Source organism: Neopsephotus bourkii, unplaced genomic scaffold (assembly GCF_033783945.1).
Source record: "Neopsephotus bourkii isolate Nb327-2 ecotype Australia unplaced genomic scaffold, CSIRO-AGI_Nbou_v1 NB_107, whole genome shotgun sequence".
NCBI classification, from domain to species: Eukaryota; Metazoa; Chordata; class Aves; order Psittaciformes; family Psittacidae; genus Neopsephotus; species Neopsephotus bourkii.
The window spans coordinates 2,070,483-2,098,348 of NW_026900624.1; the positions used below are offsets into that span (position 1 = coordinate 2,070,483).

Genomic DNA, 27,866 nt, shown 5'->3' on the forward strand with positions numbered 1-27,866 from the left:
TTCTGTTGCTTTCTTGTTGGCATTCTCCTGATAGATTAGATGACAGTCTACGGACAATAATACAATCACAATCAAGCCCATAAATTTGGCAACATTTTGGCAACCCTTGCTTAATAATGTGGTTACCCACTGCATCCATACAGGTAATTTCCTTTTCTTTTGGCAATATTTCAGTCTTTGCTGCTGCAGACCTCAATTCTGAGCCTTTGTATCTGTTCTTGAACTTGTCTTCACAGAGCTATGCTAGACGTTATCTCCTCCAGGTTTTTACACTATCAAGGTAGAATGAAAATCATTCAATGTGGCTTCTACAGTTATTGCAGCCTTATGACTGCCTCAGATGAACGATTTAGCTTTGTTTTGATGAAACAAAACTGGAATTAGTCAAAAGCTTTCCTGCTATGTCACATACATTTTTCATACAGGAGTGTATTAAGCCTGAAACTGAGGCCTTCAGTAACAAGTTTTCAGCATAATACAAATGATATTTGAGTCATTTGCCTGACATTCCATGGTTTTGATAACTAAGACCACCATGACTTAAACCATATTGTTTGCATAAATTAGGTTCTCTTTGCTTAAAATACTTGCAAATTCATCTTGGCCAAAATGTTTCTGTTATGGCTTTTTCCTTCTCCTGGTGTCCTACCCTTCTCTTTTGGGTAAGTTAATTTTATTGGAAGACTGGTTTATTGTTTTATAAAAATATGTCATCTTGGAAGGTGGACTCTCTTCATATTTAGTTTTGGGTTTTTTTTGTATTGACATGGGTAACATTTGCTGATGGATTATTTTTATCTTTATTTGTACCCACTCCAACAGATTTATGACTAGGCTTTCCAAGAACAGCAAAACATGGGTCAGGGTCATCTTGATTTTCATTAATCTCTTTATGTGCCATTGCAGTGGCAAGGTTAGAGAGTCTGTCAGCATAAAAGGAAACCTCTCCTAGCTCTCACTTGCCTTCAAGCAGTGGCTTCATCCTCTATGCCCTCTGGCTCCATTGGATTTGGACTGGTTTTCATGTTCAAGTGAAAAACTTTCAGTAGATAAAACATTATTTGTCCATGGCCTCTTCTTTCTACCCATTTTTCCTCTCACCTGTTCTTTATTTTTTAATTTCTAGAATTCTTAGAAATGGGATTTTCCAGTTATCCCATATCTGGTTTCTCTTCAAAGCTATTGGAAACAACCCACAACATGTAGTTTTGCTTTTTGTTTTCCCTATCAATTAGCATTTGTAAATTAAACAAAATCCAAACATTCTGTTAAACTCAGGGTATGCAGCTACATGAATTTGAAGAGATTAATATTAGTATCAAAGAATATTAAGTCAAAATTCTGAATTTATGAAGAGATCATTATGCAGAGAATGCAGACTGAACTATATATGCTTCTAGAACTAGTTCCTGTTGACATCCAAGTCCTCATATACAGGAAATGAACCTTTATAGTTACCCTAAGAAACCAGAGCATCTTTGCTGAGCAGGTTTGAAAGAGCTAGTCTAAACCTACCCAGGCTTAGCTTTAACTCAAAATTACTTGGTTTGAATTTACACACTGAACCTCAATTCAAATACTCCTTGCTTACGCACGCCAAGGATAATGTTATTTAGCACCGAGGAACACGGTCTGAAAAAGTATGCAACAATTTACTTTGGCTGATAAGAAAACATATATGTAAGATGAGGAATTCTATGCCTCAGTTCTCTGCATGTGCTTACCCAATTTACAGTAAAAGACACTGAAGAATTGTGCTTTCCCTTATTTAGACAACAAATCACTTACTGCAAAGCAGCAGTAACTACTGTTATGTAAGCATCAGCGACAGTCCTACGTTCAAGGGATAGCAGTCCTAGATTTAAGCAGTGAGAAGAATCTGAAGTTGTGTTGCACTTGTACAAACATTTGGTATTTTGTAGCACAGAGTGCTCTTCCTATTAGCAAATTTAAGAAGGAAGAGGTGTAACTTCCTTAAAAATACTTAACCAGACACAAACCCCTTTCTTCCTTCCCTGGGTGCTTTTTCTACCTGCAGATGCATTTACAAAATAATTAGAAGAAACATGTTTCTTACTGTCCAATTCTGTCCTGTCTTATCACCAAGAATATAATGATCCACGTCACAGAGCTCTCTGGCTCTGCAGCCAATCAATATTATTAGATATCAATGAGTTAATAAAAACCCAAGCAAGGCATGTATATGGAAAAAAAAGAGAAGAGTTTGTGGCATGAACTGTGGAAATACAAAGTTTTCAATCTTTCACTAGAGAAAAGCCAGAATGTAATGTGGTGGCTTTATATTTTATTTGCATTTATGGACAGACTCAAACACTGAAAATGGGATTTTTCAGAGTAAAGGAAGGTGCTCCAAAAATCTTCATCTGAATGAAAACACAAGTATCAAAAATAAAAGAAACTTTTGTAGCCTGAGCTTGACTTTTTTAAATTCATGCAAGCAAGTATATTACACACAGATTTCTAATGGAGAAAAAAGTTGTAATTTAATGCCTTTGCTCCAGAAAACGCCTCTTGACTCTTCTGGAGACGAGCTGTATTTAAATGAAGTTTTTGAAATAACTTATATTTTTGTGCCTGTAACAGGCTGGAAGATTGTGATGTTCCTCAGCTTTTCCACAAAAAGCTTCTGTAAGCAGGCATATATTATTAGACTATTAAATGGACAAACATTGTTTTCAAGATATCTTTGTGGATGGCAACACTAGCACTCTGCTTTTGCTAATTTTTATCTTTACTGGGGTTGTCACAATGCATTTGAGAACCACATATATCAAATGCAGCAATATTATTAGTATTTGGAAAATCTTGTTAGCTGCTGAAATAGTAATTGAATAGTGTGAAAAAGAGAAATGGAGCAAAACAAGAACCTATTAAATTCCTTCTTGTTTTCATTTCTTAAAAAGTCACATTTTAGATAATCTGCTGGGTTTAACTGGGCTCTCATTTAGTCAGTGGGTATGAATTTGCTAAAGCAATGTAGTCCGTAAGTCTAGCCTTGTGCATGCTGAGGTATCTACCTACCTTCCCAGGTGCATAAGCAGTAGCTCTGATGTGTACTGCCTGAAAATCAGTATTTGCAGTGAGAGCATCCACGTTGTAAAATTTTATGATGAGCTGGAAGTGTGCGCTTGCAGCCCAGAAAGCCAACCGTATTCTGGGCTACATCAAAAGGAGTGTGACCAGCAGGTCAAAGGAGGTGATCCTGCCCCTTTATTCTGCTCTCATGAGACCTCACGTGGAGTATTGTGTGCAGTTCTGGTGTCCTCAACATAAAAAGGACATGAAACTGTTGGAACAAGTCCAGAGAAGGGCCACGAGAATGATGAAGGGACTGGAGCACCTCCCATATGAAGACAGGCTGAGAAAGTTGGGACTGTTCAGCCTGGAGAAGAGAAGGCTGCGTGGAGACCTCATAGCAGCCTTTCAGTATCTGAAGGGGGGCTATAGGGATGCTGGGGAGGGACTCTTCATTAGGGACCGTAGTGGTAGGACAAGGGGTAATGGGTTAAAACTTAAACAGGGGAAGTTTAGATTGGATATAAGGAGGAAATTCTTTCCTGTTAGGGTGGTGAGGCACTGGAATAGGTTGCCCAGGGAGGTTGTGAATGCTCCATCCCTGGCAATGTTCAAGGCCAGGTTGGACGAGGCCTTGGGCGATATGGTTTAGTGCGAGGTGTCCCTACCCATGGCAGGGGGGCTGGAACTTGATGATCTTAAGGTCCTTTCCAACCCTAACTATTCTATGATTCTATGATAGACTCTTCCTCTTGTAGCATGCCTAATTCAAATGCCAGTCCTTTCATGCTATGTAAAATATCTTTGTCCCAATATCCTATGTTCATCTTAAAGGATTTTTTTTTTTCCTATATAAACTAGCTTGTAACAACTGCATTTATGGCAAAGTATTAAACAAAATATAATTCACTGAACATATATTATATGACAAGCGTTATCCAAAGAGTCAGGCTCCGAAGTTTTAAATGCTCCAGATCCTTAAATGCTCCAGATCCTTCCAAGCTTTTATGCAGATGGTTAATTTTACAGTTTTGAAGGTTTTCTGTTGATTTCAGAGAGCCTGTCTACCAAGGGGACTTTGGCAAATGTCCATGTTTGAAAGAGAACGCATTCACATAACACAAGCTGTCCTGTCCTATTGCAATTAATGAAATCTCAGTTTTTAAAAATACCGCAAAATGCCCCAGAAATTCTAGTGTGCAGCACTATTGCTTTTGAATTTGAATTAATTCTATTGCAATGGCTTGGCTATCAATATAGTGAAGTAGAGAAAGGTTGATAACTGCAGAGTTCTTCTCTTTCCCATGGATGTTTTTCATTTATATAATGTTAGAAAAAAACACCCATTATTACCAAAAAGGAGCCATGAAGGGTATTTGAGTTTTCTATCAAGCATTTTGTGAATTTGACATACAGTTGGATTGCCTTTTCATTGTATCATCTTCTCATACTATTTCCTACTTTGAGTGCTCCATATTGCTAGAGGTGGGACAAAATGCTTACAGCTTGGATTACAAAATCCTGATATGGAAACCTCAAGACCAGATATAGTAGCAGTCATTCTTTTTATTAATTTTACTTTGGAAATGACTAATTTTCAAGTTGTGTAATTTTAAATTAGAAAAAAATTAATTCCACCCAGCTTACCTTCAGCATCCTACCTTGCTGAAAAGCAAAGGGGACCAAGAATAACAGTTCTGTCAGTGCAGTTCAGCAAGAGGATAAATTGGAAGCCTCAGGGATATCTTCCTGTCATTGAACCTAACTGTAAAGGAAGATTCATTTACCCCAATCTATCTAGAAAGTGAATCTCTCACCAGATAAGGCAATTGGTGCTGGCTGAGGAAGAGCTGCTGTAAATTAAGATTTATGGATTACAGACAACATAAAGAGATGCGTTTTGATGACTGAGGCAATCAGTCACAGATCCTGGGTGTGACTGATCACTGAGCCCCTACAATGAAAAAAGCCTCTGAAGGGAGGCCTGCTCTCCAGGGCAGTGTGCTCATGAAGCTCAGGGAAGAATGCATGGGGTAACTGACCTGTTGCACAGGAACCTGAATTTCCCTTGACACAAAGGGGACCCAAGGGTGGCTGTTGAATAACACATCAGCTGCGTGAATCAACCCCTGTAGGACTGCTCATCCCTGAATTAAACAAGAGTGCAAATGTCTTCTTTCCTGCCTTAGCCAGACCAGGATGAGGAGTGTACACATAAGGAAACTCTTTGAAACAGTTCTGGGCTAGTCACTTCTGAGACTTCTCACCAGTCTTTCTTGTCCTGTGCCTAAGATGGCCTCAAATCACATATTACTTCCCAGCAGCAGAGGATGCCCGCTCACACCAGAGGAGGTTGGAATGCTCCATCCCTGCCAGTGTTCAAGGCCAGGTTGGACGAAGCCTTCAGTGGCATGCTTTAGTGTGAGGTGTCCCTGCCCATGGCAGGGGGGTTGGCAGTAGATGATCTTAAGGTCCTTTCCAACCCTAACTATTCTATGATTCTATGATCATGATAGTGAGCATATTACAGAGACACATGACCAGAAATATGTTTGTATTGTGAGTCAACTATCGACTGCACTTACTATAGCCTGCAAAGTGTAATTTGCATTCTGATTTACATACTCTGCTATATCATTCTGCTTAATCAAAACCCTATGTAATGTCAAATAATTTCAGGTAAGTATATCTGGTATTAAACATTAACAACCCTCACTACGCCCACCACCAAGTGTGGAATATCTAAAAGCACCTAACTAGGGAGTACTGGATTCTGACACTGGGTCAGATGTGCCGAGTAGGATCCAGGACAGTGCAAGGATTAGCTTACATCCAAGATTTACTGGAAGGACAAATGAAGTAGGTTCTCACTGCTTTCCCTGGGGTTACCACTGGAGTAAAAAGTAGCCACAAATTCACACTGGTGACATAACTATGCTGTAAGCACCCCCTGTTCCCTCTGCACCATGGTATGAGTTCCTGAAGATGTGGTTGCTGTGTGCCCTCACCTTCTTCTTCTTATGACATGTCTGTCCCACAGGCTCCACATGTAGGTTTAACATCAATTTCAACTGAGGCTGAATTTAACCCACTGTAGCTTTTAGTTTACCTATTGTCAACATTAAAATATTTTGTTTATGTAGGTCTTAACACGACATGGTCACATCTGTTCTTCCCAAAGTTAGCTATTGCTGTACACTATGAGAAAGACAATTTGTAGGGAGGCTGGAATAACTTAGGATACCATTATTAGAAGCATAAAGAAAACAATATCAGATAAAGAAAACAATAACTCAGAAACAAAAAAACCCAAACACAATGGGTTTTATAAAAGTTATGATTCTATATAAACTCTATTATATATAATATATATAATCTATGTTATATACATCATTCTATAAATTCAGAGGAAGCTTGGGCTATATATAAAAATATGCTACCTCTAAGAAACAAAGTTAACCAGTATTATCAGTACTTTATTCTAACATAGTGCTTTCCATTAGTATATTTCTAAGTAAGTGTTTCACAAAGCAGGCATATTTATTCCACTTTATGGGTGGGGAAGCTGAGGTGTGACAGTGTGATGTGCCTTCCCAATGTCATGGAGTAGAAGAGCAGCAAAACTGGGAACATGCCCTTTGTCTCCTGAGGGCTAACTCTGTGCTTGATCCACCAGCAATTCTGTGATCCCCTTCTGCCATCTACAGTATATAGTCTAGCTTCATCTAAGTCAAATTCATAAGCAGCATCACAGGAAACAGCCTATTATGCAGAGATCTCAGCAGCATATGTCTGTTTTCCTCTGCTTAGAAATGGCTTTCATTCTGATTTATGGGGTGCCTCAATTGCAGCATGAGAAGCTAACACCTTGGGGAAATTACCTAATATTTTACAAACCAAACACTGCTCAGGAGTTAGCAAATGAAACAGATGCAAGGTATGATGAAGTAGATGCAATACTGCATGTACAGAGCAAAGCTACTTCCTGCCTTCCACCCTGCACCCCTCCTGGCTGCTGGCCTAAGCCACCCAAACACTTCGGCAGAGAAACGCAGCGGAAGACATTTTCAGAGGAAGAAGAGTATCTGCTGTACCCTCACACACCTCTTGAAGAAGCCACATTACAAAGGAGACTATGGCGAGCAAAGTTTCAGAACCAAACAGTCTAGAGACGTTTCTTAAACCTCTGAAACAGCCAGATGAATTCAAAGGATGGTGAAACCAGACAGCAAATGGGGTCTTCCAGGCATGAACTCACTATCCTGTACACGCACTGAATCATCTGAAGAATCGACTGGACTCTGCTATCTCAGCAGCACCAGTGTGTTTGTTGGGCCCAGAGAGTTCTCAATGGATGGGTTATTTGAGTTGTTCCCACCAGACAGGCTCTTTGGTCTCCTACTTATCTTGCTTCAGCCAGAAAGCAGAGTGACATCAATATTTCCACAACAGTAAGGCCGCAAGGAGACCAAGGGTACAGGCAGGATTGTGTGGAAACTGCGGCACGCCATTCATACCTGCCAGTCCTTAAAGTCAGCATTTGTAACTAAGCTTGCCCTTCCTGGATGTGGGAGATGTGAGAGATGCCAGAAACACTCAGCACAGGACTCTTAATAAATCCTCACACATTTTAGGTGATCATTAGCCCTGAGGCTGCTTTTAGACGTTTGGCTCTAACTTCCCTGGGATTCAAATACAGTGAGATAGTCCTTAATCAGCAATATGATGTTCCAAATTGTTCCAAATCAAATTCAGCTCCCTGTATATTGCACATTTAACCCAGTTAACTTGTAATTGGAGCTGTAACAAGTTGGATGCGTCCATTATCTTACTGGGGTTTTTTATGATTACATCACCATAAGACATAAGCATCTCTGGTCAACTAGCACATCTTATCCCTACAATAGCACTGCTGAAATAGGAAAATATTATTTTAGAAATGGAGAGTGGAAGCCACAGAGCTCTGGTTCATCAGTGGGTGACAAGCATAGAAGACACATCTCCTAATTTATGGTCCTTTGCCTTATTCATCCTTCTCCTTCTAGTCCAAGCTTAGAATTTGCTATAAAAGCACTTTCCATGGACATTTATGCCACTGTAGAGAACAATTAAGGGTCAAGACCCCACAGCAATAGGCTCTGACTTGGATCAAGATGCGTGAGTGAGATGCAGGAATTGGTAGCCAAATTCACATAGCTGCGTGCTATCAGCTTTTTAGTACTGTATCTAAGTACAGCCATACAAACTGGACTCCCTGAAGGTGCTGAGGCAGCCTGGGCTGCTCAGAAAAGCTGTGGTGAGACCATCAGGCATGACATGACGAAGGTAGAAAGTGTGGGTAGGTAGTTTGGGGGTGGGAGAGAGGGGGCCTGCTGCTGTGGTTCGCAGCCACCAGCAAAAAGAGATGTTTGCTTTGGTGTGCATCTGGCTTGCACGCTAAAAGTGTGTTGGGGCTGAGAACTGGGGATGGTCAGAGTTTACAAAGCACCTGGACTTTTGCCCCAAACCCCAGATCGCCTGCTGAGCCACAGCTCTGGCAGAACTGCCACTTGTATTTGTGTCAGGAGTTAGAATAGCATATTTTGGCATCTGTTCAAATTGCCAGAAATCTTCCCTGACTGTTCTGCCTTTTACCATGCTGACGTTTTAAAAACTTTTTGGTGAATATGAGTACCAGCCACAATGGAGCAAGCCAGGTTACAAAGGAATGGCCACTTGTATTCCATGCAGACCAAAAAGTAATGGGAACCCATGACAAAAACAAGTCTATAATAGTGCAAGTGGCAGATTTAGAGTGCCCTGTGTGTGAGCACGATGCAACACTAACAGCAACACTCGCTTCAGGGAGGAAGTCCCAGTGAAACGTTGGAGACCCAGGATGACAGGGGGAGTTGGTCTAGAGTGGTTGTGTGGCTGTAATCGTAAAATTGTTTAATCCCTCCTTAGGGCAAATTTAATGAGGTCAGGTAAATCAAGGCACAAGTTACTGGAAACGTTTTCAATCAGCGCAGCTCAGTAGTAGCCAAAGTTACTGTCATTTAATTGTAGGGCTTGGCTCGTTTCCCACTCAGACGGGCAATCAGGAGGCAAAAGGAGCTGTGAAACAGCAGTTCCCCTAGACATTAATCAGTATTTCACTCTGGTGGCTTCAAATGCACCTGCATGCGTTGGGGGTCATCCTCCCCCGAAATCCCTCTCTCGAGTGCTTCCATCCCACCCTCCAGAGCACTCTAAGTCAAGCATCCCTCCCCAGCCAGGCCCACACTACACTCACCACACCACATCCCGCCCCCGAGCAACCCACCCAGTCCCTGACGGGCCGGGCCCAGCACTCGGCTGACCGGAACCCTGCTGAGCGGGGCCTGCAGACGACCTAGCGTGCCCGCCTCAGAAGGAAACCCGAGCGCACCCCTGCCACACACACGGGCGCTGTGGCGGGCGTGCCCGCGCAGGCGCACTCCCGCCTCCCAGAGACCTGCAGGCGCGCTGGTGAGGTTTGTCCCTATCCGTGTGCCGTCCGGCGTGAGGGGAGGTGGGTAAACCAAGATGGCGGCCGTGTCGCGTTGCGCTTGGTCTCCCCGCGGCCTCTTGTTGCCAAGGGCAGGTGAGTGTCACCGCTGCCGTGGGCTTGTGCCGGGGGTAGGCTGCTCTTGCCCTCCGTGCCTGGGTGTCACGACGCCAGGCGCCTGCTCGCTCTACACCTCTGCTCTCGGTGTAGAGCGGGGCGAGGAGCTCACAGGGCAGCGTCTGAAAGGCAGCTGGCTGATACAACTGTTTGCGGCAGAGAGGTCAGGTTTCTGCCTTCCTTCTCTTTAGGGAGCTGGGGTTTACAGCCCAAAGGTAGGATTGGCTCAAGCTGTACAGTGTAAGCTGTACAGTAAGTTGTGTCATCGGAACTGTTAAATTTCAGCAAATGCCCCATTGGTTAAAAGTGTAAGTTCCTTTTACGATTTTTTAGGTGACCTTGACGTTTTAGCCATGGTCTGTAAGCATGCTCAAGTAACCAGACTTATATTAAATCTTGTATTTTGGCCTTTGATGCCAAAACAGAACTTCCCTGTGGGCGTGCTGAGGCACTGGAACAGGTTGCCCAAAGTAGTGAATGCGCTATCCCTGGCAGTGTTCAAGGCAAGGTTGGACAGAGCCTTGTGTGACATGGTTTAGGGTGAGGTGTCCCTGCCCATGGCAGGGGGTTGGAACTTGATGGTCTTAAGGTCCTTTCCAACCCAAACCAGTCTGTGATTCTATGATTTTTAGTTAAATTGATTCAGCACGTCCTCCTCTGTTGAATGAAGTGGGAGATGGCAAACAGGTTTTGTATGTTGATAAAGGTGAGGAAGGACTTTAACATACTTTAGATTGGAGAGATGTGTCTTTTCAAGAAAAAGGTTTTTTCTGGTTTACTGTGGATATTTGAGATTTAATTCAAGCGAGTGTTCATAAGCTTCAAATATGGATTGTAAAAGTAAACTTTCAGTGACAAACAGATTCTGTTTTGTGAAGAAATTCTACTCTACTATTTTGGGAGAGAATCCTGGTACAAGTCTGTGTTGTACAGGAGCACAGAGCTTTAAGTGGTGCTGCTCAGTCTGGAGGTGTCAGTATGGGCTGTGAAACCTGTATCGCTGTGTTAAGCCTTGAGTTACTCAATGTGCATTTTGATAGGCCTCCACACCATGTGGAACGTCCTTTACTCACGAATCAGTGTGAAGATCTCGATGAGTCTCATAGATACCCTTAAACCTATTTTTTTATATAAAATAGTAGTCATTTGGCACGTTGCCATATATTGTGTCAATTTGTGACAGATCTTGTACAGTTTTGGAACAAGAAGAGGTGTATACCATTAAAGGTCTTACAGTATAAAGCAGACAACAACAGGTATATGCAAAGAAGTGGGAGAATACAAAACTAATTGGGTGTTATTTGTTAGTGTGGCAGTGATAGCATCATGAAGAGCCAATCATCAATATTATTTTGCAGAAATAACAGCAAAGAAACTGAAAAATAGTTGAAAGACGTTAAAAGTTTTTTCAGATTAACTTTCTAATCATTCTCATGTGGGCTGATTTGTTTAATAATGCGTTTTTCAACAGGTATTCACAGTGGACTGAAATCTTGTTGCTTTTAGGTTTTATATTGTAAGGACTGAAATGTGTTCGTATTTAGAAGCAACAGGGATAGTGTTAATTCTGTAAATATAAATGTTGATATCAATATTGTGCAATTTATTTTTTATTTTTTTTACAAACCTTTAGAAAGAGAAGTATATGTAAACAAAGTACTGAGGAGTATGGGTCATCAAACTCGTTTCTTCAGTATCTCAGCATACCATGTAGCTTTTTGCATACTTGAAGGAATGCTGATGGTGGCTATAAAGAACAGAGTCATTTTTCCAGGAGTCTGCTTTTCCTAAAAAGATAGCAAAATCCTAGTTGTTAGAACACTGCAAGAATGAAGGTAACAAGACCATTCGACTGTCTCCCTCAGTATTATCCTTTATGCTTGCGCTTGTACTGAGCTTGGTTAATCTTCACTATCCATGTACCTCTTACATAGCTACAAGCTTTATTCTGTACAGAGTATTCAGTATACACTAGTGATTTCACTTGCATGCGTTTCTGTTGTTGTCATTTAAAAAAATAAAAAAGCAACTCTCCAGGAGTTTTGAACTAGTGAAAACCTAGGTTATGGGCTGTATGTTTTTGTAGCCTGTGTCAGATTACATAGCACAGTGTGATAATGTGTTTTAACATGTTTTAACATATTGGAAATCCAGTGAAATGACTGCTTCACCTTCACTGCAAGTCCTCAGAATTATACACAAGGATTTTTGAGGGCAGTGTTAAATTAATGATAGATGATGATATAGATAAAGCAGAACATGAAGATGCGTGGTCAGTGTGGCAGTGATGAGTTGGCACGCTCCTTAAAATTTCACTTTGAGGTATTGTAAAGTTTAATATGAACATATTGTGTCACTTTTAAAACTGCATGTTAGGTTTTCAGATGTTAATTGGATGCCACAGAGTGTGTACTTCTTTTAGACTCCAGCACATCTTTGACAAATGGTGTGATTTAATTTTTTTTTTTCTTAGTGGGTGCTTATCATGGTGTATATTTTGCTTTTTTTTTTTTTTTTCTTCTCATAGTTAATCTCAAGGTCTCTGCTTCAGTAATGGATAGGACCTGCATATCTGCCACTTTTAAGACGTATACCTTGCCCAGTTTAACTGTTCCTGAGCTTAGCTCTGTTTTGTAGGAAGTGTTTTTAGGGAGTCATATACGTACTTGAAGTTTGTATTGGTAATATTGGAGTATATTTTCTAGGCATAGTATATTAATTTGGTAAGTACAATATTTATGATTGCTCTAGTTAAGCGAGTGTCAAAATTGGGATGTGGTTTCTTTTATTATTCTAATTTGTGAGTTATAGAGAGAAGAGGGATAGACTTTTAGATGGAGAAACACCTCCTTCAGGCACTGAAGGAGGTGTTGAATTTCCTGCATTTCCTGCATTTCCTGCAGGTGTTGAATCTTGCTGAATTTTCTGGTTTGAATTATATCAGCTGATCTAATGAACTGTAATTTATGTTCAAACATCACTGGTCCTTTTCATCATGGCTACACCAGTGCCACAGTGCAACTGGTAACACCTAACCATATTGGAATAAAACATACCCCTTCAGCATACAGGTGGGATTTTGGTTTGTTCCTTAATGCATCTGTCATTCTGATATCAAACACTAGTCTTGTTTTCATTACGATTCTTGCCACTTGGATTTCTGTGAGATTAAACTTGCTTATCTTTCTCCAAATATGCTTATGACCATGACTTACTAGGAGTTGGAAGGTCAGTTACTTAATTTTCTATTATATTCTCAGACTCGTTTTCCAATGACAACTGTTACAACCTGCTCTTGTCAACAGTCAGATGTCTATAGTGTGTTCATGCACTCTGTATTTCATCTATTCCTTTCTTCCTGTGAGCATGCACATGTAATTACACTAAAACACTTCTAATTTCTGAAATCTTTTACAAGCAGTTTGTTTCTTGCTTTTAGCTAACATGGTTGGAGAGGACATATGTTTCTCCGTTTCAAAATCCCTATTGGAGCAACCTTGTCAATTTTTGTGAATATTCTAGTGATGTCATATTTTCATGGCTTTCAAGTTTTCATAGCTTGAGAAAAGGAAGAGCTTTAAGGCAGTACTCTTTGCATCATGAATCTGTCTCTTCGAATCTCTTAATTTCTCTTCATTTCCCTTCACTTAGAGCTATGATATAGGAGGGTTACTGCTTCTTTCAGCATTTGGGTCTGATATATTTAGACTGAGGTGAAAAGTCTGGTTAACTGCATCTGGAGTGATTCTGAGTTTTTTTTCTTTCAGTTCTGAGATCTGGGAGTAGGGTGTGGATGTACTTGGGTGGGACCTGCCTGTAGCAAATATTCTTCATTTGCTTAACCTCTGTGCTTCCCCTTGTACATCAAGTGCTAATGCTAGCTAGTAAAGCTTTATTTGGTGTTTAGGAACCAGTAGCCTTAGTCTGCTCCTTTCATATCTTAGTTTGGTCTTTATCAACAGCTCCCTCAAGGCTGCTGTCCTCTGACCTATCCAGATGCCTCTGAAATAGCCTCTCAGGAGTCTTGACGTGGGAAATTTTGCTGAGGGAGATTAGAGAAAATGGATCTGTAACAAGAAAAATAACATTAACTGTAGTTTGACGCTGCTACCTTTTAGCTTATGTCACATGCTCTCTTCTGTTTTATGTTGTAGGCCCTGGCATTTCTGTGCTAGCTGCAGCACCATCTGTGTTACAGCAGAACCGCCAAGTTCATCATGCGTTGATCCCTCGTGGAAGAAGTGGACGATCATCTGTTAGTGGCATTGTGGCCACTGTCTTTGGGGCTACAGGTTTCCTAGGACGATATGTTGTCAATCGTTTAGGTAATGTTCCCCAGGAGTACTAATTAAAAAAAAACAACAAAAACCAAAACTCTAATTTTTCTTCAGGTTGCAGGGTAATCTAGAAATCTCTGGCGCTTTGGATGTTAAGAGTATGATGCTTCTGTAGTGTTTGGTCTGTTAAATTGTCAAGATATGGCAGTTAGTGAAAACTGTTTTATTCTAGGAAATCTAGAAGCTTTAGAAGACCTGTTAAAATAAGTTATTCTCCTTCAAGTATTGTTTCTGAGTCAACTGTTTCTGAGGAGAGGTACAACACATATTTGACTTTTTCTGTTTTGTCCTTATTAGGACATTCTAGGAATTTGGGATTCTTTGGAATAACCCTTTTGAATTCGTTTTAGATAACAATTCTTGCTTTTTTTCTTTCCCCTTTCTGTACAACTTAAAAAATGCAAATACCCTTAGATGTGACACATTTTTAAGTATTGTAATATATTTATAGCACAAGCTGTGATTTTTGTTGTTGTTAACAAGCTTAATGCATGCTTCTCTATTTTGTCTTACAAGCCCAAATACTCAAGTATGTCCTTGCTTAAGAATTCCACTGATGTAGGTTCAAGCGTTTACTTCTATTACACTTTTAGCTGTGCAGATAGCTATTCAAGATATCTATGTTGTGCTTTACTGCCAGGGAAAAAAGGAAGTTTTGTGTATTCAGAAGTTCATCTACTTAAAGTTATGTAGTAGTTCAGGATAAGTCAAACTTTGTTTTGTGAATGTTTAGGTCGCATTGGATCTCAAGTAATCATCCCCTATCGCTGTGATCAGTATGACCTCATGTATCTGCGGCCCATGGGTGACCTGGGGCAACTTCTCTTCTTGGTAAGTCTTTTGCTTTGGCTTTAGATCAAATACAATACCATTGCTATACAAGGAAGTCTGTTAATCATTCTCAAAGTCAGAACTCCAGCTATTGTTTAGCCTCTAAATGGAAATGGTGTGAGCGAGCTTTCTTTGATTATGCCTATTTACACATTATCTCATCTTTTTCCCATTTGATGCTCTGGTTACAGGAGTGGGACTGTAAGGACAAAGACTCTATCCGAAGAGCCGTGGAACACAGCAATGTGGTCATTAATCTTGTTGGAAAGGAATGGGAAACAAAGTAATTTTCCATTTTTTTTTTCCCCGCCCTATATAGATAGATTTATACCAGGTATTGGACATTGTAGCCACATTTTCCAGCATGTATACAGTATGCAGTGACTCTGACATTATTCTTGGCTTCTATGGAAAGGCAAAACTGAAAATTTTTATATAAACGTTCTTCTATTTCTTTAAATTATTAACTAAAGTCCTGGTTATGATCTGCTTTTGAAAAGTGCATTCTTTCTATCATTTTCTAGCCTACAGCTTTTGTTCTGCCAGAGAGTTCTATGTGCTGTCTTCATACACCTTACAGATGTAATGGGTGCCTTCCTATAGCTGACAGAGGCTCACTAGTTTCTGTCAGCTCATATTTATATTATTACAGAAGTGGACTTTCATCCTGTCACTTTGGCATAGTGAAGAATTGTAGCCTACTAGAGTAAGTGAAGAATTGTAGCCTACTAGAATAGGTGTGATCAAGTTTTTTCCAATTCTCTGGCAAATGTTAATAAACAGGAATAGCTAATTTAGAGTCCCTAAGATTAATAACGTAATTCCTTGCTAGAATTTTGGCACGAACACTATTAACTAATAGTTAACAGTATTAACTGCATAAGCAGTTTTTTGGAAATAATTTTTTAAAATAGCTCCTTTTTGAGATCCATAAAAAAATCCTGATTTTTTTAAGCTTGAAAATACCTGTAATAGCCTCATGTACATTTGGGTTTTTTTCTTGTGTGCATGCAATTGTATCTACTTTGTGTAAAGCCTTGTGCAGAACTGCCAGACAAAACATCATTAGTTGTCTCATTTGCCTTTATAGGGTACATAATTTTGCTGTTGTAGTAGACAGAAACAAATGCAGATATCAGTTTCATCTACATTTACAAGTCTAATGCCTGTGTTACCCTTTTTTTTGTGAAGTCATTTGATGTTCAAATTGTAGAATTAATAGTCAAATTGTGTTAATAAATTAGAATTAGTAGTCTCATAGTATACAGTTATTTTTCCTAAAATATGTGCTTGCGGACAGACTCGCTGTTTCAGCTGTTTCTCCTCTAGTCAAATATCATACATAATTCTGGGAGGTGCTTTGATTTTGCATTCAAGTTTGTAGAACTGTTTTGTTTTTCTGATAGTCACTTAGCTCCTTGTCCCACTGTTGGAGTCTATTACAAAGCTTATTTGGGGAAAAGCCCACCAAACCTAAATTAAGTCTTGTGCATCTGACAAGTTTTTTGGAACTTTTGGTATCTTCTTCTTTGAATAAAGGTAAAAATGTACAAAACAGCTTGCCAAGATCATTTGCACTGTTACTGAATTACTAATGTAAGGGTTCAAATGCTAATTGCTGTCAAAACAGGAGACATTTCTTTGTAATGTGGAAGTGAGGAAAGAAAAGAAAGCCTGTACAGTTGGCCCAAGGACACTGTGGTATCTGTTTATCTTTTAGCTAAATATTTCTTGTGTACTGGCCCCTTTAAAATGTCTGGACTTGCGTAAAAAGTATGGTTTATGTAAGGGAGGCTTGCTTTCTTATTGAAAGGAAGTGTGGTGACAACAGCAAAAAGTTTCATTGTAGTTAAAAATCCACCAAATTTGTCACTCTGGTCAGTTTCAATAGATCCAAATGCAGAGGAATCTTTGTATGTGTTAAAGGCTTTTGGATGTTCCAGACCTTACCCCACTGTAATGCGCATATGTTCTTAAGTTATTTTATGCATCTTGGTATCAGTGGTAGTGCTGGAACCCTCATATAAATTCTGTGCTGTGTTAAACACAAGGTCAGACTAAACATAATTATCCCAAAGTCTATGAAAAAGGTAAGATTAGAAGTAGAGATCAGTCAAAAAAAGTAAAGTCTGCCATTAAATACTTTCCTCCTTGCCTAGTATTAGTTTACAGTCTCATCTGTGTATACTATGTTGTTTGAAAACTCCATAGTTACAGGAGGGATGTTGTTTGTTCTTGTATGTTTCTAAAATCTATTTTTGTGTGTGGAACAGGAGTGATGGTTCCCAGGATCAGATTCGTTATTGAAGGGTCAAAAATAACTTTTTAAGGCTTTCTTTAGACTCCAGTGGGATCTGAAGAGCTGTGGGAATAGATAAGGACAGAGAGAGAGGCATTTGGACAAGATGTTTGTTACCCAAAGCAAATGGAAAGGATGGAGCAGGGTACTTACAAGGACAATATAAAGACGCGAGAAGTTAATTCTCTTTCTTGCAGTCTTGGGATAGTTGGAAACAATTTTGGGGTTGTTGCCAGCCTATAGTGTTAGTTCTGCTTAGAGACAGAGCTTCTGTATTGTTCTTGATCAGATGCCAAACTAGATTATAGTTGAACCCCCCACTTTAGGCCCCTTGAATGCCATAAAGTTAGTGAAGTTGTTTCTCCTTGAAGTCCCTTACAGCTGCTATGAAATGGTTCTAATTGTTCTGTCAGTGTAAAATTTTCAATTTACATAAGCACCTGTGTATTCTGTGGTCTGGTTTTGTCTACTTCTGCAGTGCATCTGACCAAACTAAGGCTGCTAAGAGTTTTTGAGCTCCTTTGTAGTGTAATTGAGTGCATCAAATCAAGTCAGATTTTGAACAGAGCAGGTGTAAAAAGACAGCTTTGCTCAGATTTCAAGATGCAGCAGTTCTCTTTAAAAAAACAAACAAAACCAAATCTGCTTTCACTTGGAAAGAGCTTTCTGTTTGTCGCAGACAAGTAGGCAAGAGGATTTTTCATACTGGTGAAAACGCAGACAGTACTAAAGCTGTTACTGAAGCTTACTGTTGCAATTTACTTGTTTCTAGTTTTTGTTACCTGAAGAGTCCCTCATGAAAGGAAACTTTCTTAGAAACAATGAGCATCAAGATAGGTTTTTTGAAATATATTCAAGTAATACCATAATTGTGATTAAGGTAAAATTTGGTTTTTGTCTTGATTTAGAAACTTCAGTTTTGAAGATGAATTTGTAAATATTCCTAGAACTATTGCGCAGATAAGTAGGGAAGCTGGTGTGAAGACGTTTATTCATATCTCTCACCTGAATGCTAGCATGAAGAGTCCTTCCAAATACCTCAGGAATAAAGTAAGTCTGGAATCCCTTTGAATATATCAAGAGATGCCTTTTTTTTTTTTTTTTCCTGTTGGTCCCCCCCCTCCCCATCCACTCCTGCTGGGTCTGTTCAAAGGAAATTGGGGAATGAATTTACTATGGAATGTTTTCTGGAGCTGAGGAATTTCTGAATTACTGTGCTTATCGGAGATAGAAATCCCCCTTAGTACTTCATATACTTTGAAGGGAAATAGATTCATGTATTACTGAAAACCCATTCTTCTGTCCTTGAATATCTTTGCATCTAAAGTTGCTGTCATTAAGAAAGAGGAACTAGTTTGATGGTTTGGTATCAGATATCAGGCCTAAACATCTAAGGCTGGAATGCCCTAGCAAAGTAAGTAGTTGATGCCAAAAAAAATGCTGCAAAGACAGATGAACATCATGATTATAGTTTTGGTGTTTTTTGTTTGCTTTTGTTTTTCCTATTAGGAAGTGTAATTTTTTATTACTGATTTTTCTCTTTTTAATAGAACTGTTGTCCCACATTTTTTGTTTTGCTTGAGCTTATTGTATTCTGCCTTGTCTTCATTATAAGCGTTTTTAAAACCACAGTTAAAATTTGGTAGCTCTCAATGTGTAAGAACTCTGTAGTATAGGTAAGCCTTAGTGTATTTGCCAGACCTATTGTAAAGTAGACAGCTGCCACTGAAATTTTGTACTGTACTTGAGCAGTTCTTGGAGTGTTCTTATAATGTAATAGGGCTTATGTAAACCTTCTGTTTTCTTCCAAGCTCTGGTCTAATATAAGCAAGAGAAGTATTTAGATTAGGCTTCTTTCTTTTTGAATTTAAATTTGTGTCACATCACTAGTGACGCTATATTATATTTCAAGTACAAGAAATGGTCTACATGTTGATGGGACTTCTGGGATGTTCTGTGAGACCTTTAGCATAGCATCTCAAAGATCAAATGGCCAGATAAAAATAATTTTGTGCTACTGATGGTATCATTTCTTTCAGTGCTATAGTCAGGGTGCATTATGTTCTGAAAAGGCATTCTTGTCTGTTCAGAATGGATCTAATAAATGTGTTCATTTTAATTAAATGATAGGCTGTTGGAGAGAAAGCAGTGAGGGAAGAATTTCCAGATGCTATAATTTTGAAACCCTCTGAGATGTTTGGGAGAGAGGACCGATTTCTCAATCATTATGCAAGTATGTACTCTTGAAATCGTAAAACCATGTACAATTTGTACAGAAAGGAAAATGTGATTTGCTTTTGAGAAGCAGGGAGGTATGTTTTTATCAGAAATATACTGTATTTATTAGTTGAAGGTGTGTAATAGGAAACAATAAAATTTTACCTCACGACTGAATTCTTTCTGAATCTAGTTAGTCTTTGCTATTTGTTTGTTGGGTGGTTTTTCTTAGTTTTGTTTTCTATTTTTGGTCTGAGCTAAGATCTGGTCATCTTAACCCTCAAAATAGTTATCCGTAAAAGTAGTTTTTCAAGACGGTATAATGCTCAAATGTAAAAATCAACCTGAGCTGTTCTTGGTTCAGAAGCACGAGTAATGATTCTGATGTGTCACCAACAAAATTGCTAGACAGGATAGAGTGTAATCTGCTTCTATCTTGCAAAGTTGAGATATGTCTGAATCACTGTAAGTAAACAGTAAATACAGCCTTCCCATTCTTGTTGAGAAAACTGTGTTGAAAACAGTGCTACTGGAATTGGATGGTAATTCTTCCTAACTTTATTTTTTTTTGAAACAGCTCACTCGGTCTTCACAGTAGATGCACACTTAGTGTAGTGCAAAATGTATTGGTTATTTACCTGAAAGGGTTCTGGTTTTGTTCTCAAGTTACGTATGTGTCTTTCTGTCAGACATGCGCTGGTTTGGTGGTGTGCCTCTTATTTCTCTGGGAAAAAAAACAGTGAAGCAACCAGTATATGTAAGTTTTGAATAAACCAAAACAATCCCAAATCTTTTTTGTGTGCATGTGTGTTAGGTTTTTTAACTTTTCCCCCTGTAAATCACTTCTGAAAGAGGAGTGTGTGCTTGCATTCCTGTTTTCTATTGGTAATTGTCTGAATTTGTTTCTTACAGGTGGTTGATGTAGCAAAGGCAATTATTAACACAATTAAGGATCCTGATGCTAAAGGAAAAACATATGCCTTGGCTGGGTAGGTTACTTTTCTGATTCTAATTAACTGAAGTACTTCTTTTTGGTGTCATTTTTTGGCATGCTGCACAGTACATTTAATTTCTCCATCCATGCTCACAGTTTGAGCTGCAATAAATTCCACCTCCTTTTTGGGAGGAAAAATGACTCAAGCTGTTATTGTGAGTACTCTGAAAATCCTAGTGTGGGCCCCACTGCATTTAATGTTATGTACATACACACAAAGAAATAGGCAGTCTTGGGAAACACGCTAGACAACGTGGATTTGGAGAAAATTTTGCTAAAGTTGTGTGGAAGCCACCTGGAATTAGAACAGATAGAGACAGTGGATCTCTTGGAATGTTTTTGTGTGCACAAGCTCCAAGTCAGAATAGGTCATTAGCATTAAGAATAAACAACATGGCAGATGCCAAGGTAATGGGGTCCATGTTTTGATGCTCTAACATAAGCAGTGGAACTAGTCTTCATTAACATATGTCGTAAAAGAAACATTAGCTTTATTGATAAACAGTTGCTAATTAGTCAAGGTATAAACGATGCTGAACTCTTTTTTTTTTTTTTTTTCCTATTGCATGTGTATCTCTGTCTTCCCCCTCTTATACGCTGAAAATGTGCCTAGTGTCTGATTTTGCAAAAGGCTTATCTGAGATTGCATTGTTTTTTTCTGTTTGTTTTGTGACACTGTTGCAGTGACAGCTCTTTATTCCTGTAAAGCAGAGATCATTGCTGGTCTGTGTTTTTACCGTGTGATTTCACTTTCTTCAGTGCTGTCACTGAGCTCTTGAGGAAGATGTTATCCTGGTAGCTATGCTAGGTGTGCTGTATGCTCTGGAAGAGGCACCAAGCAGGTCTTCAAATTCTTTTGGATCACGCTGAGGAGCTTCTGCTTATAAACTAGCAAAATAAGAGAAAGAAGCTGCCAATGGTCTGAAAGGGACTATTAACGATAACAACAAGGTTAAGGAGGTTGTTCTCAAATCACAAGGATGATACGAAGTGTCAGATTAAAGGACAAGTGGAAACAAGTGGAATGCTACAGCCATTCAAACCTAATCTTTTATCAAAGAGAATACATATGTAGGTGTCAGGTACAACTAAGGCAAAACCGCAAACTGTAATGAAAATACTTATTTGAGTGACTGATACCTCTTGGGGGCAACTTGAAGATGGGTCAATATGTATCCAAAGCTGCCTGCCACAAAAGGAAGGAGAGGCGCCTGCTAAACAACTGCACCAACTGCAGGAGAAATTGAGAACTGCACACAAAACAAAACACTATTTGCAGCCAAGTGGGAGGGCGGTTGGCTAAACTTTGTATGTATTCTTGCAGTTTGCAAGTCTCAGTTTTTGGCAATTTACTGAAGGCCAGGAGTTCAGTTACCAGGTTTCAGAGGCAGGAATTCAAACGAGGATGTCAGGCTATTACTGCAGGGAATACAGTTGCAGGCACATAACAGTGACTGAAAAGACTTTGTTCTAAACCAAAGATCCAGATCAGTGTTGGAAAACCGAAGGAGCTCTGCAGCATAACCTTTGACTAAATCTGTATGTTCTGAGTGTTTTTTTTTTTTTTCCTCCCTGCTATGTGGTGGGATAGAGTTTTAACTGTGGCAGCTAGTGGGTTTTTTACCTGTTCCCCTCTTTCCTTTGTGGCATTGGTTTTGCTTCCTCCACTCATTAAATCTTCTGCCTTGAATGTTAATGCTCTCTAGAGCTTGCTGTCTGCTAGTATTGTGGTTAATGTAATGAAACTTCCGTGTGAAGTTCTATTCTCGGGGAAGTTGTATTGTTGATGTTTGCTAATTTGTAAAGGAACAAACAGTATTTATGTTTATTTTCACATTTGTTAAGTTTGGCTATAATGTATATTCTTATATGTCAGGCAGTAATCCAGCCTCCTGTATGAAGCTCATACAAAGTTTCAAGTGTTGAATTCTTTTGAATTCTGCCAAATATGCTTACCTGTCTTTAAGTGTATCCATTAGAAAGTTTTTTCCTAATTTGCTTTTACAAACTAAAGTAGCGGTAATTTGGGTTTCTGTTTTTTTCCAGCATTTATCAACAAATTTTGTTTGTGGTCATTAGTATTGCTATTCTTTTTGAAGTACATGTCAATTTTCATGCATGCAACCTCAGACCTTGGTATCTCTGAGATCTTGGGTTTATCGAATTGTAATTCATGTTCTTTGTATCATAGTCTTGGATTTTTGGACTGTGTGAAGCCTTTTCTCCAGGCTGAGCAGCCCCAACTTTCTGAGCCTGTCTTCATATGGGGGGTGCTCCAGTCCCCTGATCATCCTCATGGCCCTCCTCTGGACTTGCTCCAACAGCTCCATCTCCTATACTGGGGACACCAGAATTGCACACAGTGCTCCAAGTGGGATCTCATGAGAGCAGTGTAGAGGGGCAGGATCACCTCCTTTGACCTCTGTGCACTTTGCTTTCAAGCCCAGTGATAAAACAATTTTGGAGTTTGTGACTTACACTGTTACCATTGCTGATGTCAGATTATATGTTTTTCTAAGTTAATAGTTCTTTATTTTAAATGGTACAGAATCTGGAGAGCCAGAATCTGTCCTTCTCTTGTGAGGAAAATGACAAATCTGTCAAATCGTTTAGATTGAAGGAAGCAGGCCTTTGGTAGGCTTGGGGGTGGAGGGCTTTAGAATTTTTGTCTGTTGGTGCAAGTATTCAAGTACACCTAAATTACCTATAATTTTTGTTGCTTTTTCTTTAAGACCTAACCGGTATTTCCTGTATGACATGGTAGAATACATCTACGCAGTTTCCTTTCGGACCTTTATTCCGTATCCGCTTCCACGTCCTCTCTACCAGTAAGTGGGACCCTTCTTTCTCTAAGAACTTGGATCCACCAGGCACCACAGAAGCATAAATGACTGTTTCATTGCTTAATTAATATTGCCAGTTGTTATTTAACATGATGGGATTGTAGAAACTGGCTTTCTCTAGATACTTGTTAGCTAGCTTTGAGTCTTCAGCTCAGGCACAGGCCTGTGTTTGATGGGCTAGTGTGTGAAAGGTGTACTTGTAATAAGCTTAGTTATTTAGTCCAGAGTTACTGAATGGCTTTGCTGAGTCAACAAGTAGCAAAAAGTCCTAAGTTGGGACAATCAGTATCAAACTAAACAAATTTATAGTAACACCACAGGGCAAATCTTTGTGTATGTTACTGACCATAGGCCCTGACAGATTTTTCAGCAGCAGCTTAAGGTATTGCTGCTGTCAGCTGTTCTTCCAGTCTAGTTAGCATTGCCGCCCTGGAAGCAGAGTTGCGGTAAGGGTGGGTATCGGTATTGATTGACCATCTAGTTCAGTCCTTTCTGGTGATTTGAGCCCAGGTTAGAGATAAGTTTGTACGGAGATCTTGGCCTGGAAATTTGAGCAGTGCAGTTGTGAGCAAGCATTTCTTTGTCTGTTTGCCATATAAGGGCAGTAACATCTTTAGAAGATGGTAGTGAATTGGAAGATAAGAAGGGAAAGGTGTAGCATCACTTCAGTTGACTGCAGTGGATGGATTGCGAAGGCTCTGTTCACGTGCACTGAGATTCTTCTGCAGCTGTGCGTTTTGGCCTCAGAGGCCACATAGAAGCTTACATGCTCAATTGCAGCTACTGAGTAATAGCACATGAAGATGTACAGTATAAATCAGCATGGGTATAGTCCTTAAGGCATAATCATATACTTTTGAAGAACTACCTCAAACAGTAAATGCCATTTCAGAAGTTGACCTCAGCATGGTTGAGATGTGTTAATGTTTGGGGTGCTGTTCCTCCTCAGTTTCAGTACAATGAGAACTAATAAGCTAAAAAAGTCACCAGCTAAGAAAGAACCCTCCTACCAGTTAGCTAATAGAACTCATTCCTCTAATATAATTCATGTAACTGATGATGAATAATGCTAGAACATCTGAAACTGTTGTGTCTGATCTGGATTGGCTGTAGAGGCATCAGCTCAGTGTGGCTAAGCTGACAGAAAGCAGCTTATTAAAAAGTTACTGTGTAGGTGCTTATTAATTTTACTCACATTTGCTGAAGTTCATGTTAATAGGCTAAGTGAGGTAGTATTTCATATTTTTGAGAAAAGAGTGCATCTGAAAGCCTAGTTTTGTGCAGTATCTTAGTAACCCTAATCTGCCAGGTGACCACTTCAGAAAGAGATTCTATCTCGAATAAATGCTGTTGGTCCCAAGACACTGGGGAGGAGCTGTAGCATTATTTTACTTTCTCTGCCGTATTGTCTTTCTTTCAAGAGAAACTTAATTTCTCTAAACTGCAAATATACTAATCCTCATAATTTTTAATAGATGCAGATTGCTCCTGATTCCATCATCTTGTTTGTGCGGCTGTTAACTTACTTAGTTGTCAGCAAGGATGTTTTCTCATGGAGGCATTGACTCAAACTTTGTGACTAGTTGGATTAGTGCCTACACTACTAGGCAACAGAATTTGGATGAAAGGCAGGGGCAAGACTGAACCCTCTGGTGTGTGGGGAATTGGATATGGAGGTTTACTTTCCCTACCTAGTAAGACTCATTTTTACTTAAATATCTGCTCCTCCAGTCCCTTCCAAAGGAAAAGTAGACCTAATAATTCAGTAGCAAACAGTTGAAGTTACCAGAAGCACAACTAAGAACTTGCTGGCTGGCACGTTCACTACTCTAATGAATTAATAGCTTGTGAGAACAGCTACAGAACATGCTCTTGCTCACAGTCTGTTAAGTGCGAAATATTTTTACCATTTCTTGTTTTCTTTTGTGCATCTGGATAATGACTATGCTTGTGTAATACTCTTTCTAATGACAGTTTAATTGCAAGATTCTTTGAGATGAATCCGTTTGAACCATGGTTAACACGAGACAAAGTGGACCGGGTAAGTGTAGGAGAATCCACAAATTCTTCTTGGAAAATGTTTTGTTTGTAACTTGCAGTTGTAGATTTGCATTCAAAGAGTGCTGAAATGTGTGTACGTCATATGGTGTTGATTTTCAGTTCAGTGGCTAGAATTTGATTATAAAGACTTTCAGACTGTTTGGATACTATGAAATGTATGTATGAATGTACTCCCCACTTTTGTGTAACTAGTGAGTTTATGTACCTCTGCATGCATTAAAATCATTTACACCATCCAGATAATGATGTTTTTAACAAGCTGAATTGACAGTGCTGGATACAGCTCAAATTCTAGAGTACATTTCTTGTGAACATGTTGCAGCTTTATGTTTATTCCTAACTTCTCGGAGTGTCTAAGTGGGGTTGGAGGAATAACTTGCAAAAACCAACTGCAAGTGAGGAAAAAGTAGGATTTAGCAAGTATTAATGTCAAAACTGTTGGCATATATGTAAGTTAGCAAAGATATTCATGTACTCTGACAGCCTCTAAGCTTGCTGGTCTCTGAAGGTTGCAGGTACTCTCCCAGATATTTTGCAGAGTTGGAACTCTAATGTCTTTGTTATGCTGCAGTATTAATAACTTATTTTGACCTGATTTTCCCCAAATTCATTTGAGATAGAGTACTACCATGAATCTCAGGGAACTGGGTCTTATACTTACCACTGCTTACTGAATAGCTATAAGCAATTAATTCCTATGTTACATTTCTCCATCTGTGAAATAAACTGGTTTCCTATTCTGTTTGGAAATAATTGTGAAAAGCTGTGGCTAGTATGTATAATAAAGGAGGTAAACTTACAGTCTGGTGTAATTCCCTGGGGGGCCCCCCCCAAACCACTGACTCATCCCCCATCCTTGAGAGAGTTGGCATTGTAGTTCTATTGTCTGTATTTACCCAGGATGTAGAGCTAACATCTCCTTCCTTCTACCTGCCTGTAGTTTCTAGAGATATGTTTCATCCAAATCATTAAAACTACTGCAGTTAGCTATAGCATGGGTAGTGTAAGAGGTGGAGTTTCTCCATGTCACTTCTGTGCATTGATTGTTCCTCTTTCACAGCTTTTCATCCTTAAGTAATCTACACAAAATTAGATGTGGGTGACTTTTGAAGACTTTTCAAGGAATAACAGCATAAGAGAAATCCCCATTTTCCAAGACATAGGTTGTATGTGTTGTGAATATGGTAATGGACTTAAATATTTGTTCTGTACAGGACCTTGTTCTAAACCATGAACAGAGAAAAACAGCCTACCAAAGGTGATAATTCAAAGTACATTTTCTTGACAAAGCAGAATGTATATAATTGCAGTTTAAATATGCACTTACAAGTTTGGCCTGATTCTGTGGTTGCAATGCACTAATCTTCCTGATAGTGTGCACCTAATGGAAAAAAAATGAAGATACTTTCTGGATATCTCACTGCTATTTATTCCTGAATCTAAATCTGAAGCCTGAAAGACTTTTTGCCAGATGCAGAACATCTGTGTCTCCGGTCGAATTACATTTGGTACTCAATACCTTGTGTAATTATGCCATAGTTCTGTAGGGCTACACTGAACCTTTTCGTATTTCCAGAGGAAGACACTGAGCCAAAATCAGTCAAGGAACTGGGACTGACACACAGTTGGCTGAGTCCACATTTGTGTTTTAATAGGTCATTAGATCTACTACAGGATGCAGCAGTGTATTGTATTGCAGCGTTCTTTCTTGGGGGAAACATTCTTAAACCAGCAGCCTTAAAACTGTAGTAGCATCTCCCAAGAGCTGCCATTTGTAGACAATTGTTTTGAGGCATACTAAAATGTTTCTAGTACTATGGATTTATAGTACTTTGTTTCCATAAAAGAAAAGAGGTGATAGGCGTAAGTACACAATACTTTTTTTAGTGTGCTCTTGATTGCATTGGGTGTAATGCTGTTCATTCCATCAAGTCAGTTACTTTTTTGTCTTCTCTCCTCCCTCCCCCTTTCTTCTTAAAGTTTCACACAACAGACATGAAATTTCCTGACCTGCCTGGTTTGGAAGACCTGGGTATTGAACCAACACCTCTAGAACAAAAAGCTATTGAAGTTCTGCGCCGTCACCGCAGATTCCGCTGGTTGGACGCTGAGCTAGAGGAAGCAAAACCAGCTAAGACCTGTCCAGTGTAACAGCTGATAAGGTGGTTTCTTGACACTTGTTAAACTGCCTTTTATGACCCAATTTGTTTGGAGAACTGTGTACATACTGAGTAAAACACATTAATCATGTAAACTGTATTTCACTAGTGTTGTCTTTTCAGTTATGGAAATCTGTCATTGAAATGCAATTTTCCTCTTTAAAAGGTCATGAAAATAAATTGCATATTGTAGCTTAGCTGCTGAACATTAAAACATTTTGAAGACTGGGACTAGAGGAAATGTGTCTTAACACTATCCAGTTTCTCCTTTGACTCTCAAAGTAAACATGTCACTCTTCTTCAGTAGGTGCTCAACTGATTTGAAGAACGTTGTAGTTCAGGACTATGTCTGTCACCTAGAATATGGTCTTTTCAACAGGGATTGTTGGTACTGCCACCTATTCAGTTATGAGCTCTCAGATAAAGACCAGTTTTAAGTTCTTGACTCTTCTGAGCTTTGTTTT

General features: G+C 39.3%; 1 protein-coding gene and 1 long non-coding RNA gene across 2 annotated transcripts; one reads left to right on the forward strand and one right to left on the reverse strand.

The window, feature by feature from the left end:
- On the reverse strand, positions 1 to 9,583 carry LOC133214736 (uncharacterized). Its single transcript, XR_009726214.1, has 3 exons — positions 9,446 to 9,583; positions 4,684 to 4,797; positions 1 to 1,039 (listed from the first exon to the last, which is right to left on the reverse strand). It is a non-coding gene; the product is annotated as an uncharacterized LOC133214736 (long non-coding RNA).
- On the forward strand, positions 9,486 to 27,502 carry NDUFA9 (NADH:ubiquinone oxidoreductase subunit A9). The gene is made up of 11 exons (XM_061357921.1): positions 9,486 to 9,640; positions 13,816 to 13,986; positions 14,732 to 14,829; positions 15,021 to 15,112; positions 18,037 to 18,178; positions 19,259 to 19,361; positions 20,035 to 20,102; positions 20,258 to 20,334; positions 23,072 to 23,167; positions 25,157 to 25,223; positions 27,224 to 27,502. Exons 1-11 carry the CDS (start codon positions 9,583 to 9,585, stop codon positions 27,392 to 27,394), a joined length of 1,143 nt encoding a protein of 380 aa, XP_061213905.1. The 5' UTR covers positions 9,486 to 9,582; the 3' UTR covers positions 27,395 to 27,502.
- The last annotated feature ends 364 nt before the right edge of the window (positions 27,503 to 27,866 follow it).